The following is a 15049-nucleotide window of genomic DNA, read 5'->3' as shown; positions in this document are numbered from 1 at the left end:
TGCAGCAGCACCTGATCCTGCCCAAGCCTGCAGGGTGCACAGAGGCCTCCTTTGTTCCTTTCAGGCAGGAGATGTGTTTGGAGTTTTATTTCTAGTACCTTAGAAAATTTATCCAGAACTTTCCACCTTGTACCAAATCAAAAATAACTTACATTCTTTCAAAGAATAATCTACCAAAACAAAGTGCCTCAAATATCACTTTAGAGGATCCTTAAGGGCATTATGCCTTTCAGAAAGGATAATGCTGATTATGTTTGGAAATAGCTAATCTTTCCATGTATTCTAAGAATTGAAGATTGTTTCTACTTTTTTCATCCACATCTGTAGATCAAAGAAGAAATCTGTTTTATATATGTCAATTTTCCTATAGTGGATTGTCTTAAAATAGAGCACGTTTCATTTACACCAGATTTATGTTGTGACATTAGTTATAAATTTGGTAAGAACATTTCTAATTAGAGATGATCAGGTAAATCTTGACAACTGTTGAGTAACTGCTAGTAATGCTCTTGAGATTTATTTTTTATTTGATATCAGAATTATAATTCAAATAAATATCTAAGTAGAGGCTAATGCAAAGAGATAATTAATATGTTCCAAGGTAGAGTACTTATAATAATTGCTTTTAGGAATAAACATATCTGCTGGACGCGGTGGCTCACGCCTGTAATCCCAACACTTTGGGAGGCCGAAGCAGACGGATCACGGGGTTAGGAGTTCGAGACCAGTCTGGCCAACATGGTGAAACCTGTCTTTACTAAAAATACAAAACTTAGCTGGGCATGGTGATGCACGCCTGTAGTCCCAGCTACTCGGGAGGGTGAGGCAAGAGAATGGCTTGAACTGGGAGGTGGAGGTCGTAGTGAGCCGAGATAGCGCCACCGCATTCCAGCCTGGGTGACAGAGCAAGACTCTGTCTCAAAAAATAAAAATAAAAATAAAAGATTATTTAAATAATATTTTTTCTGGTTTATTACCCAAAATAATAACTTGAAAGACTCTTACTAAAGAAAGTGGCATTCTTAAATTTTTCTCTTCAGTTGGTATCAAAAATTATAAGCCATTTCTTTCTACTGAACTACTTCCTTTATTTTATTGTTTTTAACTTTGTTCTTAGTTATTTGTGTCATCATAATGATATAGAACAGTAACTAGACAATGAGTGCACAGAAGTTAAATGACTTCACCAAGTTTTTAAAGCCCTTATTAGGATTTATTAACTAAAAGTCACTACTAACCATGTTTTTTGTTTTTGAGACCGAGTCTTGATCTGTCGCCCAGGCTGCAGTGTGGTGACATGATCTCAGCTCACTGCAACCTCTGCCTCCCGGATTCAAGCGATTCTTCTGCCTCAGTCTCTCGAGTAGCTGGGACTACAGGCGCATAGCTAATTTTTTTTATTTTTAGTAGATACGTGGTTTCACCATATTGGCCAGGCTGGTCTCGAGCTCCTGACGTGATCTGTGCCCCTCAGCCTCCCAAAGTGCTGGGATTACAGGCGTGAGCCACCTCGCCCGGTTAACCATGTCATTTATTTAATTAATTAATTTATTTATTTGAGACGGAGTCTCACTCTGTGACCCAGGCTGGAGTGCAGTGGCACGATCTCGGCTCACTGCAACCTCTGCCTCCCGGGTTTAAGTGATTCTCCTGCCTCAGCCTCCTGAGTAGCTGGGATTACAGGCATGAGCCACCACACCTGGCTAATTTTTTGTATTTTAAGTGGAGACGGGGTTTCACAATGTTGGCCAGGCTCATCTTGAACTCCTGAGCTCAAGTGATCCACCTGCCTCGACCTCCCAAAGTGCTGGAATTACAGGCATTAACCATGTCACTTATAATGGAACACAGGAAACAAAAGGCAAACTCTGGATGTTTTAGAGTATTGAAATATTCAAGGAAAGCAAAACTGTAATTTTTTTTTTTTAGAAACAAAGTCTCACTCGGACACCTAGGCTGCAGTGCAGTGGCATGATCATAGTTCACTGACACTTCAGACTCCTGGGCTCAATAGCGATCCTCCCGCTTTAGCCTCCTGAGTAGATGGAACTACATGCACGTGCCATCACACCTGGCTAATGTTTGTTGCCCAGATTGGTCTCGAACTCCTTGGCTCAAGTAATGCTACTACCTTGGATTCCCAAAGTACTGGGATTACAAGCATGAGCCACCATGCCCAACCAAGACTATACATCTTAAAAGCAGAGAAGAAACATATATCATTGCGCACTCCATTCATTACACTTATAAGCTTAGAGCCCTTTCCACAGTCCAAAGTAAACATCAGTCTTTATAGTAAATTCTTATTAATTTCAGACTTTTGGAAAAGAATTTGATAAACATTTTGGGAAAGGAGGTTCTAAGCTACTGAGAATGAAGCTCAGTGACTTCAATGACATTACCAACATGCTACTTTTGAAAATGAACAAAGACTCAAAACCCCCTGGGAATCTGAAAGAATGTTCGCCCTGGATGAGCGACTTCAAAGTGGAGTTCCTGAGAAATGAGCTGGAGATTCCTGGTGAGTTAACCTCCAGGGGTGACAAAACTGTAGTGTCAGGAGCACAGCACTGTAATAACTTGTGGTTTCTGGAATAGTGATACTGGGATATTGACAGTTATCTCTTTTTTTAAGGAATTTTAAAATTCACCAAATTTTTCATCATTAGGAAAATCCATAATTATGAATGAGCACACATTACTAAATGTTTAATGAGATTATAGTTCTTACATTTCTGATTCTGACAAATGTTCAGATTTTCATTTGGTAATAATGGTAAACAGCAATCATAGATTTCCTCTGAACATATTCATTTCATACTTTGCTCCTGAATAACTTTTCTTCAGAAATATAATACAGGTATAGACGCAGATTACTTCCTGGGATGTGTACACAGTTCCATTTAAAGTGACAAGTTAATGATAAGTCACTGACCTGCAGGAAAAATGATAATAATATTAGGGTTAGAGATGCACAGCAAATTGGCCAGATTTCAAGGCGTGACTTTTTCAGAGGAAACCTGTGTAAGTTCCATTTTCTTCACCCCAAATTTGCCAGAGGACAAAAAAGTTTTAATCTGGTTATTCATGTTCTCATTTTAGTGGGTATAAGAAAATACATATTTAGAGAAACACTTTTCTTTGTCATTAATAATGACTGTGCAGTTGCATATGGTTCATTTCAAGAAAAACATTTAAATGTAAGCCTTGTCATGTGCAGCTTGATTGGCCTTGAGAATATTCAGTGTTCTAGTCAATGCATCATTTTTCTATTTAGGATTTGTCCATGCTATTAGAATAGAGCGCTAAGTTCCATAATCAGTCAAATTGAGAAATAACTTTTTTTTTTTTTTTTTGAGTTGGAGTCTTGCCGGGTCGCCCAGGCTGGTGTGTAGTGGCGCAATCTCGGCTCACTGCAAGCTGTGCCTCCTGAGTTCACACCATTCTCCTGCCTCAGCCTCCCGAGTAGCTGGGACTACAGGCGCTGCCACCATGCCCGGCTAATTTTTTGTATTTTAAGTAGAGACGGGGTTTCACCATGTAAACCAGGATGGTCTCTATCTCCTGACCTCATGATCCACCCGCCTCGGCCCTCCAAAGTGCTGGAATTACAGGAGTAAGCCGCTGTGCCTGGCCGAGAAATAACATTTTTTAAAAGTCAGTTTCCTTTAAATGAAAACTTTTCAGTAAAAAGTTTTATGTTAGATTGGCTTTTTAAAAAGTAGATCAACAGACATGTTTTAAAATACAGGCAGTTGTCTAACAAGCTGTTCCTAAGCAAGGCTCTGGTTTGTTTTAGGTCAATATGACGGTAGGGGAAAGCCGTTGCCAGAGTACCACGTGCGAATCGCCGGGTTTGATGAGCGGGTAGGTGTGAGGGTGTGTGACCCAGTCCCTGTCCTGATGAACGTTCTTCAGATACGAGAATGATCTGTTTGCCTTTAGTAAATAAGAGACAACAGCCCATGTTGATCACAGATATATCGAGTTTAACGTATTTACTGAGATGGAGTCTTGCCCTGTTGCTTGGGCTGGAGTGTAATGGTGCAATCTTGGCTCACTGCAACCTCTGCCTCCCGGGTTCAAATGATTCTCCTGCCTCAGCCTCCCAAGTAGCTGGGATTACAGGCGTGTGCCATCATGCCCAGCTGTTTTTTGAGTTTTTAGTAGAGACAGGGTTTCACCATGTTGACCAGGCTGGTCTTGAACTCCTGACCTCGTGATCCATCCACCTCTGCCTCCCCAAAGTGCTGGGATTACAGGGTGAAACAGTGCGCCTGGCCTTTTTTTTTCTTCTTTGTTTGAGACAAGAGTCTCACTCTGTCACCCAGGCTAGAGTGCAGTGGTGCATTCTCAGCTCATTGCAACCTCCACACCCTGGGTTCAGGCGATTCTCCATGTCTCAGCCTCCCTAGTAGCTGGGATACAAGTGTGCGCCACCAAAACTGGCTAATTTTTGTATTTTTAGTAGAGACAGGGTTTCACCATGTTGACCAGACTGGTCTCAAACTCCCGACCTCAGGTGATCTACCCGCCCCATCCTCCCAAAGTGCTGAGATTGCAGGCATGAGCCACCACTCCCGGCCCTGAGTTTCTTAATATAATGTCTCCAGTGTTTGAACAACAATTCTATTTAAGATACCATAAACTCAAAGAGTAAGCTGTGTGTGAGTATCCACTATAAAATATGTGTAGCATTAGCTTACCACTGTAGAAAGTTTGCATGTTGGCTGTTGCTGCTTGCTAAGGGTATCCACATTCATAAGCAAGTATTTATAACCAGGAATACAACATTTCTGCAGGCACAGTAGTCAGGCACAAGCAGGTAGCAGGAATTCGTTGCTGGCCTGAACGCTCTGCTCTTCTTTGGCACTGTCTTCAGAGGGCAGCCCCGCGGAGGAATGCTCACAGCCAGTGTGGCTTTTCCCTCTGAGTTTGACACGTCACTAGCCTGTGCCCTGAGGTGACATTCTGATTTTTGAAGGTGACAGTCATGGCGTCTATGCGAAGGCCCAAGCGCATCATCATCCGTGGCCACAATGAGAGGGAGCACCCTTTCCTGGTGAAGGGTGGCGAGGACCTGCGGCAGGACCAGCGTGTGGAGCAGCTCTTCCAGGTCATGAATGGGATCCTGGCCCAAGACTCCGCCTGCAGCCAGAGGGCCCTGCAGCTGAGGACCTACAGCGTGGTGCCCATGACTTCCAGGTAACTGCCAGGCTGCTCCCAGCCAGTAGGCTGCTGCACATTGCTTGGCGTCCACGGGACTGTTTTTCTAGTGAAGAAAGAGCAGTTTGGGTTTACTCGTTAACCTTTTATTCTCCCTTTCAGGTTAGGATTAATTGAGTGGCTTGAAAATACTGTTACCTTGAAGGACCTTCTTTTGAACACCATGTCCCAAGAGGAGAAGGCGGCTTACCTGAGGTAAGGGCGGCCACACGCCCTGCTCCCCCAGCAGTCGCCTCCCCTCACTTCTCCAGTGGCAGGTCGGGGCCGTGACAGGCGCGCTCGAGAGCCCACACTGCCTGCCCCGCAGTCTGCTGGCTGGGTCAATAAACCAAATGGAGTGCTGGCTGCTAACCAGTAGTTGCAGATATTTTACCATAATACAAAATATATGTTAACTTTGGGTGGGGGGAAGAAAAATTGTTGAAGGAAATAATAATAAAATTAGCAGATAACATGTAGTAAAACATTTTCTGTGGGATAGGCACTGTTCTCAATTTTTAATGTGTGTGAACCAATTTACTTCTCACCAACAACCTACAAGGTAAGTGAGTATTATTATCACTACTATACAGATGAGGAAGCTGAGGCCCAGAAAGGTCAAGTAACCTGTCCTGTGTCACTTAGCCTGTAAAGTGGAGTAGCTGGGATTACTAGTCATGATATGGATGCTTTTTTATTTTTCTTTATCCTTTTCTCTATTTTCCAAGTTTTCTACAATTAACATGTATATTTTAACCACAAGTTTTTTTTATTTCCTTTTTGTTTTTGTAAAAAAAAATAAGGACAATGTGAGAAACATTTTGAGGGTTGACAGATTTTGACAACCAAAGTTGACAAGTTTGGGTGACGAAGCTGTAGGATGAAGGAACAGCTTCAGGGCCTCTTTCTCTTTGATGTCCTCTGATTCTTTCCTAAAAAGTTTTTAAATAGGAGCAGTGTTCCCTTCAGTCAGGAAAGATTTCTGAAAAAATCAAACATATTCTTATCAAACTCATATTCCCAGGTGATAATTACTCTACAGGGCAGTGTTCACCAACTTTTAGTTCCAGACATTTGAGTCCTTTGCTTAGAATTGTTTCTACTTTCCCTGGAATACGGGGCAACTGATGAGCATGCTTCCTGGAGTCTCACAAATTCCAGATCTGGCCCTGGCACTGAGCCTCTGCCTGACAATGCAGGTGCCAAGCAAGTGTCGCCTTTCCTGTGGTACCTGTCTGCATTTGTGGGACGGGATGGTAGCGTGGAACCACACAGGGTTGATATAGGTACCAGGAGAATTGAAAGCACCTTACATAATGGAATTATGTAAATAATTTCCAACTGCCTTTTTACAGGGCACTTCCAGTACCCATTTATTAAAATCCTTGCTATTTTTTTTCTTAATTCAGCATGTTACAGTGTTTTGTTTTTTTGAGACAGTGTCTCTCTCTGTCGCCAGACTGGAGTGCGGTGGCGTGACCTCGGCTTACTGCAATCTCCGCCTCCCGGGTTCCAGCAATTCTCCTGCCTCAGCCTCCTGAGTAGCTGGGATTACAGGCGTGCGCCACCATGCCCAGCTAATTTTTGTATTTAGTAGAGATGGGTTTTCACCATGTTGGCCAGGATGATCTTGATCACTTGACCTCATGATCTGCCCTCCTTGGCCTCCTAAAGTACTGGGATTACAGGCCTGACCTACTGCGCCCAGCCTACGGTTTTATAACCTAAGAATTTTCATCTCACTTTAAACTAGGAGGAGAGAATTTTAAGATGGAGGGGACTACTTTTAAAGTTAACTTTAGTAGCAACTTAGAAAAGATTTATTTCACCTGAAGTGATTGAATTGCTAAGTCACACATGAAACTGTTCTGTCTTTAGATTTTATTGGGAAAACTTGTTAAAGCTTTCCTTACAAAAGTACCTGAACATGTGTATATAACATTGTTTCCCACTGCCCAGGTGCTGCCTTTTTCCTAGGAAACACTGAAAACAGCTTTTCAAGTTCACTTAAGCATCCATTGTCATTTAAGAAAATACTTTCTCATAGGAGTGCAGAAGGTTATTGGAAGAAAAAGAAAAAATATTTTCTCATATTTACTATGGATTGTGTATATATCTACATGTTGGAAATATGAAGAAAGATGTGGCACTGGCCAGGCGCAGCAGCTTACGCCTGTAATCCCAGCACTTTGGGAGGCCGAGGTGGGCGGATCGCCTGACGTCAGGAACTCAAGACCAGTCTGGTCAAGATGGCGAAACCCTGTCTCTACTGAAAATACAAAAATTAGCCGGGCGTAGTGGCGGGCGCCTGTAATCCCAGCCACTTAGGAGGCTGAGGCATGAGAATTGCTTGAACCCAGGAGGTGGAGGTTGCAGCAAGCTGAGATTGCACCGCTGCACTCCAGCCTGGGCGACAGAGTCTCAAAAGAAAGAAAAAGTGACGGGGCGTGGTGGCTCACGCCTGTAATTCCAGCACTTTGGGAGGCTGAGGCGGGCAGATCACGAGGTCAGGCATTCAAGACCAGCCTGGCCAACATGGTGAAAACCCGTCTCTACTAAAAATACAAAAATTAGCTGGACGTGGTGGCATTTGCCTGTAATCCCATCTAGTCAGGAAGCTGAGGCAGGAGAATCGCTTGAATCCAGGAGGCGGAGGTTACAGTGGGCCGAGATTGCACCACTGCACTCGCCTGGCGACAGAGCGAGACTTCATCTCAAAAAAAAAAGAAAAAGAAAAAGAAGTGGAAGTGGTCTAAATAAGGATAAAAACAGACATAATCCATCTTTAGCAAAACTGTGTGGGCTTTTTGGCTGTGGTAGTGACATGGCCCGAGGCTTCCAGCAGCTGCCTGTGGTGCTGTCGCCCTCTTGTTATGGTTCTTTCTAGGTCAAAGTTGCAGAATTGCATGCCTGGTTAATAAACAGTTATGTTTAGTTCATCTTATTCCTCTCTGTGTCAGTGGGAAATTTATTGTATTTAATGGTTTTGTACCTAAATTTTTCATAGGCAGCTTGGATTTCTTTAGGAGTAATTAAGCATAAATAATGGTATATTGAAATTCAAGATCCAGAGTAATGTGGGTTCAGTATTAATATTGAATATGGTTAAAAGTCATATTTTTTCCTGCTGCTTTGCTATTTTTCAGTGAATTCTTGGTGATCTTTGTCTTTGAAATCACATAATGCTAAAATCTTCCTAATTCCGATTCCCCTTTTCTCACTCACTAGTGATCCCAAGGCACCGCTGTGTGAATATAGAGATTGGCTGACAAAAATGTCAGGAAAACATGATGTTGGAGCTTACATGCTAATGTATAAGTGAGTTTGGTTTTGATTTTCCTTTGTATTAGTTAGTTTGTTCTTCTGCGAATTGCATGTTTTCTTTTGATTCTTAGAAAGCTTTGCCTCAGAGAGATCATCAAGATTATTTGATATTTGAGTCTCAGTATAAACAAAAAGTTTTAAAATTTAAATTTTAAGTCAGAGAATTTTTTCTAATTAGATGTTTCTATTATTAAATCATAGGGGAGCTAATCGTACTGAAACAATCACCTCTTTTAGAAAACGAGAAAGTAAAGTGCCTGCCGATCTCTTAAAGTAAGTACCCTTCTGCCCTCACCCTTAGCAGGATCACAGCAGCCGCACAGCTGTGTCTCTCTTGCAGGCGGGCCTTTGTGAGGATGAGTACAAGCCCCGAGGCTTTCCTGGCACTCCGCTCCCACTTTGCCAGCTCTCATGCTCTGATATGCATCAGCCACTGGATCCTCGGGATTGGAGACAGACATCTGAACAACTTTATGGTGGCCATGGAGACTGGCGGCATGATCGGGATCGACTTTGGGCATGCATTTGGATCCGCTACACAGGTGCGCTTGCTGTGCTCTCATGATCCTGGGCGAGGCGAGAGTCATCATAGGACTTTCAACACCCTCCAGAAATAGACAGTTTTTAAGGAAAAACAACATATTAGGTTCGTTTTGTCATGGTCATTGATTGCAGAAAGGGATAATCACTTCGTTCAGCCTTGTTCAGTCAGGTCACAGAAGTCATGGTGATCAATGATATCATCAGAACCGGGAATTAAATGTGTTTGCAGGTCAAAGGAAGACTCTAAGGAAGTTTTAGGAAGCCCCATAATAAAAATGTCTGGTAAAAAATGTGATACAGATCTTTTCTCTGGTTAACCTCTGAATGTTTGGATCCATCCTTCTCAATATCTGTGGCCTGTATCCTGCGCACGTGGGTTTTGCGCTGAGGGATAATGCAAGCTAAGGTGGTTACTCCTGAGCATAGGAACTCACATCTGTGTAGCTGATTTCAAGGGAAGCAGAGTCTATATTGTTACTAAATGTGAACAGTAACTATGAGAGGTTGCTGCCGTTTGTGCTCGGTATTTTGAGAGTTCTGGCTTACATATTCTGCTGCTTGCCTTTTTTTCTTGTTTAGTTTCTGCCAGTCCCTGAGTTGATGCCTTTTCGGCTAACTCGCCAGTTTATCAATCTGATGTTACCAATGAAAGAAATGGGCCTTATGTACAGCGTCATGGTACACGCGCTCCGGGCCTTCCGCTCAGACCCTGGCCTGCTCACCAACACCATGGATGTGTTTGTCAAGGAGCCTTCCTTTGACTGGAAAGTAGGTTTTGTTTCATGTGCACTTTTCACTTTTGTGACAGTGTCCCTGTGATCGAGCTGGTATCTCCCGTGTATGATGGAAGTGCATTGAGTCATGTTGATGAAAATATTTACATTATTTTGTACAGCATTTCTCAAAATTAGTATTTAGGATTGTCTGGCTTGAAAACCAGAGGCCGGGCCCAGTGGTTCACGCCTATAATCCCAAAACTTTGGGAGGCAGAGACGGGAGGATCACCTGAGGTCAGGAGTTGGAGACCAGCCTGGCCAACATGGTGAAACCCTGTCTCTACTAAAAATACAGAAATTAGCTTGGTGTGGTAACTCACGCCTATAATCCCCGTTCCTTGGGAGGCTAAGGCAGGAGAATGGCTTGAAACTGGGAGGCAGAGGTTGCAGTGAGCCAAGATCACGCCACTGCACTCCAGCCTGGGCGACAAGAGTGAAACTCTGCCTCAAAAAAAAAAAAAAAAAGTTAAGAGGCAAAACCTTTATTTGGAGAAATAAGGGGCCTGCTGAGGCCCTTCGTCTCGTGATGTGTGCACCATGGAGTCTGTATGAACAGCTTTGTAGCTGTAGACAATAAAGCAAGGCTGCTCCTGGTTATAGATGTTTGTTTACTTTAAGATCATTACTGGATTTAATCTGTTTGGACATGATTGTATGTACCATTATAATCAGCCGGGAAAATCATATTCTTTTCTTTTAGAATTTTGAACAGAAAATGCTGAAAAAAGGAGGATCATGGATCCAAGAAATAAATGTTGCTGAAAAAAATTGGTATCCCCGACAGAAAATATGTTACGCTAAGAGAAAGTTAGCAGGTGCCAATCCAGCAGTCATTACTTGGTAAGATTTTTATATGTGGAAAAAACTAACGGACTACCAACATGCTACTGTTTCTCGAGGAACCAACATATGTACAAAGTGCTGAGCACTTGATATTCTGTTAGCATGACTTCTCTGCTTTCATTGAGGAGGAAAGCAGGGCTTAGAGAGGCTGACTTCCCGAAAGCCAGGGCGAGGCCTGCAACTGTGACGTATGTCTTCAGGCTTACACTCAGTCCCTGGAACAGTGGTGCCAATTGGAGAAACAGAAAGTGTGCTCTTAGGCCAGAATATTGTTATATGCATGAGGAGACTTAGGTTTTAAATTTGCTTTTGTCCTTTTTAGGGCATTTGACCCTGATGGACATAGTACCTAGGTATGAAAAGCACGGTGTGGACTTGCTAGATGAGACTCCAATTTGAGTTGGCTTTTAGGTTAGCTTTAAAATTTTTTCTTGTTGAGGTCTAAAGCAAATATAAATTTATGGAGATGATTCACAGGAAGGAAAAAAGTTGGACTTTAGAATTAAGTTATAGTGGCAGTCTATGGTCAACTTATTTTTGACAAGGGTGCCAAGACCATTCAGTGACCTTTCCAACAAATAGCACTGGCAAAAGAATGAAGTTAGGTCCCTGTTTCACACCATGTGGAAAAATTAATTCAGAATGGATCAAAGAGCTAAATGCAAGAGTCAAAACTATAAAACACTTAGTAGTAGGAGTAAATCAACTGGGCGTGGTGACTTACGCCTCTAATCCCAACACTTTGGGAGGCCAAGGCGAGTGGATCACTTGAGGTCAGGAGTTCGAGACCACCTTGGCCATCAAGGTGAAACCCCGTCTCTACTGAAAATACAAAAATTAGCTGGGCATGGTGATGCGCACCTGTAATCCCAGCTATTAGGAAGGCTGAGGCAGGAGAATGACTTGAACCCCGGGAGGTGGAGGTTGCAGTGAGCCAAGATGGCGCCACTGTACTCCAGCCTGGGCGACAAAGCGAGACTCTGTCTTAAAAAAAAAAAAAAAAATAGGAATAGGAGTAAATCATCCTGACCTTGGATTTTGTTGTGATACTTGCCATTTTTTAGGTATGACACTGAAAGCACAAGGAAGAAACAAATACATACATTGGACTTCATCAAAATTAAACAATTTTGTGCTTCACAGAGTGCTATCAAGAAAGTGTTTCAGCCTTTAGAATGGGATAAAATATTTGCAAGTCATATATCTGATAAGGGACTTGTATCTAGAATACATTTTAAAACTCTTAGAGCCTAATAGTAGATAGACAATTAAAAATGGTCAGGGCTGGGCTCAGTGGCTCACGCCTGTAATCTCAGCTACTAGGGAGGCTGAGGCAGGAGGATCACTTGAACCCAGGAGGCAGAGGTTGCAGTGAGCCGAGATCGCGCCATTGCACTCCGGCCTGGGTGACAGAGCAAGACCCTGTCTCAAAAAAAAAAGGTCAAAAGACTTGAACTAACATTTCTCTAATGAAAATATACAAATGGCCAATAAGCGCATGAAAAAATGCTCAGCATCACTAGTCATCAGGGAAATCCAAGTGAGATACTACCTCACACCTGCTAAGATGGCTATTGTTTAATTAATTAATTTTTGAGACAAAGTCTTGCTCTGTCACCCAGGCTCACTGCAACCTCCACCTCCTGGGTTCAAGTAATCCTCCTGTCCCAGCCTCCTGAGTAACTGGAATTACAGGTGCATGCTACCACACCTGGTAATTTTTGTATTTTTAGTAGAAATGGGGTTTTGCCATGTTGGCCAGGCTGGTCTTGAACTCCTGACCTCGGGTGAGCCACCACGCCTTGCCAGATGGCTATAATTTTAAAATGGGGCTAATGCAGTGGCTCACACCTGTAATCCCAGCACTTTGGGAGGCCAAGGCAGGAGGATAACTAGATCCCAGGAGTTCAAGTCTAGCCTGGGCAATATAGCAATACCCTGTCTCTACCAAAAATTTTTAAAACTTTCTTTTTTTTTTAATTAAAAAAAAAGGAATCTAACAAATGTTGAGGATGTAGAGAAGGTGGACTCCTCATACTCTGCTGGTGGGAGTGGGAAAGGGTGCATCTGCTGTGGGAAAGTGGCAGTTCTTCACAAAGTTAAACATAGAGTTATCATTGTGAACCCAGCAATGCCACTCCTAGGTGAATCCTAGGAATTCATTCAGGAGAAGTGAAGGCTTACATTGACACAAAAACTTGAGCAGCATAATTCTTGTTCTGTTTTCCTACAGATCCAGTCTTTGACTGAAAGGTTATAAGCCACAGAAAAGACTCTGTGAGTGATGACATGGGGAATGTGTTTGGATAGGATCACTAGGAATGCAGGAAACAAAGGAAAATAACACATGCTTTGTGTTTTCTGTTTGTTCTTTTTCCAGTGATGAGCTGCTACTGGGTCACGAGAAGGCGCCTGCTTTCAGAGACTATGTGGCTGTGGCACGAGGAAGCAAAGATCACAACATTCGTGCCCGAGAACCAGAGGGTGGGCTTTCAGAAGAAACTCAAGTGAAGTGCTTGATTGACCAGGCGACAGACCCCAACATCCTTGGCAGAACCTGGGAAGGATGGGAGCCCTGGATGTGAGGTCTGTGGGAGTCTGCAGATAGAAGGTGTTACATTGTTTAAAGAATCTACTATACTTTGGTTGGCAGTAATCCATAAGCTGATTTTCCTGAAGCACTAAAGAGAAATCCCTTTCGTGCTACAGTTTTATAGCATGAGTTTAAATCAAGATTATGAGTAAATGTATATGGGTTAAGTCAAAGATAAGGTTATAGTAACATCAAAGTTTAGGTAAGGTTTATAGAAAGATACATATCCAGGCTTACCAAAGTATTAAGTCAAGAATATAGTATGTGATCAGCTTTCAAAGCATTTACAAGTGCTGCAAGTTAGTGAAACAGCTGTCTCCATAAACAGGAAATGTGAGAAACCTTGGAATGCCCTCTGGTTCTGGCACATTGGAAAGCACACTCAGAAGGCTTCATGGCCAAGATTTTGGGAGAGTAAAGCTAAGTATAGTTGATGTAACATTGTAGAAGCAGCATAGGAACAATAAGAACAATAGGTAAAGCTCTAATTATGGCTTATATTTAGAAATGACTGCATTTGATATTTTAGGATATTTTTCTAGGTTTTTTCCTTTCATTTTATTCTCTTTTAGTTTTGACATTTTACGGTAGATTTGCTCTCTAGAAGGGAACGTCTTTATTTAGGAGGGTAAACATTTTGGTCATAGCATTCACTTTTGCTATTCCGATCTACAACTGGAAGATACGTAAAAGTGCTTTTTGCATTGCAAATTTGGGATAACTTCAAAAATCCCATGGTTGATGTTAGGGATAGCACTAAGCATTTTAGTTCCAGGAGAATAAAAGAAATTCCTATTTGAAATGAATTCCTCATTTGGAGGAAAAAAAAGCATGCATTCTAGCACAAGATCAAATTATGGAATACAAAAGTGGCTCCTTCCCATGTGCAGTACCTGTCCCCCCTGCAGTCCTCTGCACACCCAAACTGTTTCTGATTGGCTTTTAGCTTTTTGTTGTTGTTTTCTCCTTCTAACACTTGTATTTGGAAACTCTTCTGTGATTTTGAGAAGTATACTCTTGAGTGTTTAATAAAGTTTTTTTCCAAAAGTAGTGTGTATCTCTTTTAAGCAGTTTAAAGAGCAAAATATTCATCTTACAAAATAGTTTCTTATACTACTTGCCTAGTTTGTTCTGATAAATGCGGGTTAAATGCGTTATGGCATTTAAAATAAACATTAATGTCCAGGCACACTGGGAGGCCAAGGCAGGAAGATTGCTTGAACTCCTTGAGCCCAGGAGTTAAAGACCAAGAGGGCAACATAGTGAGATCCCATGTCTATTTTTAAAAATAAAATAACAAATTTATCTTCTCAACAAGTGACACCTATTGAACCATATTTCATTTGTAAAGAAAAATAAGTGATCGTGTATGTGAACAATCTGGTACACATGATCTAGTAAATATTTTTGCACAAAAATGGCCAAAGTAAGCCCACTTTGGAGTAGAGTTGATAATATATTGTTTTCTGTAACAACTAATTCGCTATAATTCTTGCTTGAGTCCTGATAATTTGGACTACATTCATTAAATGGATCACCTACATTGTAGGAAACCCTGTTTTTTTAATGACTACTTTTCATATCAATAAAAGTTGATTGTTACGGCCAGGTGTGGTGGCTCACACCTGTAATTCTAGCACTTTGGGAGGCTGAGGCGGGTGGATCACCTGAGTTCGGGAGTTCGAGACCAGCCTGACCAACATGGAGAAACCCCGTCTCCACTAAAAATACAAAATTAGCCAGGTGTGGTGGCCCATGCCTGTAA

At 42.1% G+C, this 15049-nt stretch overlaps 1 protein-coding gene across 4 annotated transcripts in view; it reads left to right on the top strand.

The window, feature by feature from the left end:
• PRKDC (protein kinase, DNA-activated, catalytic subunit) overlaps positions 1–14331 on the top strand; it is a 189819-nt gene extending 175488 nt beyond the window's left edge. For 2 of the 4 annotated variants that reach the window (XM_003902720.5, XM_017961990.3), the window contains exons 77-86: positions 2317–2521; positions 3800–3867; positions 4985–5205; positions 5329–5421; positions 8434–8523; positions 8731–8802; positions 8870–9071; positions 9652–9840; positions 10549–10688; positions 13072–14331. In XM_003902720.5, the coding sequence (XP_003902769.3) occupies positions 2317–2521; positions 3800–3867; positions 4985–5205; positions 5329–5421; positions 8434–8523; positions 8731–8802; positions 8870–9071; positions 9652–9840; positions 10549–10688; positions 13072–13276 (1485 nt within the window). In that variant the 3' untranslated portion in view covers positions 13277–14331. The remainder of the gene's footprint in view (positions 1–2316; positions 2522–3799; positions 3868–4984; positions 5206–5328; positions 5422–8433; positions 8524–8730; positions 8803–8869; positions 9072–9651; positions 9841–10548; positions 10689–13071) is intronic. The other 2 variants (XM_017961992.3, XM_017961991.3) reach the window with 1 other exon arrangement.
• Positions 14332–15049: the final 718 nt, after the last annotated feature.

This window comes from Papio anubis, chromosome 8 (genome assembly GCF_008728515.1).
Source record: "Papio anubis isolate 15944 chromosome 8, Panubis1.0, whole genome shotgun sequence".
Classification (NCBI taxonomy): domain Eukaryota; kingdom Metazoa; phylum Chordata; class Mammalia; order Primates; family Cercopithecidae; genus Papio; species Papio anubis.
The sequence above is the reverse complement of the archived record's forward strand: the minus strand, read 5'-3'. Positions and strand labels throughout refer to the sequence as shown.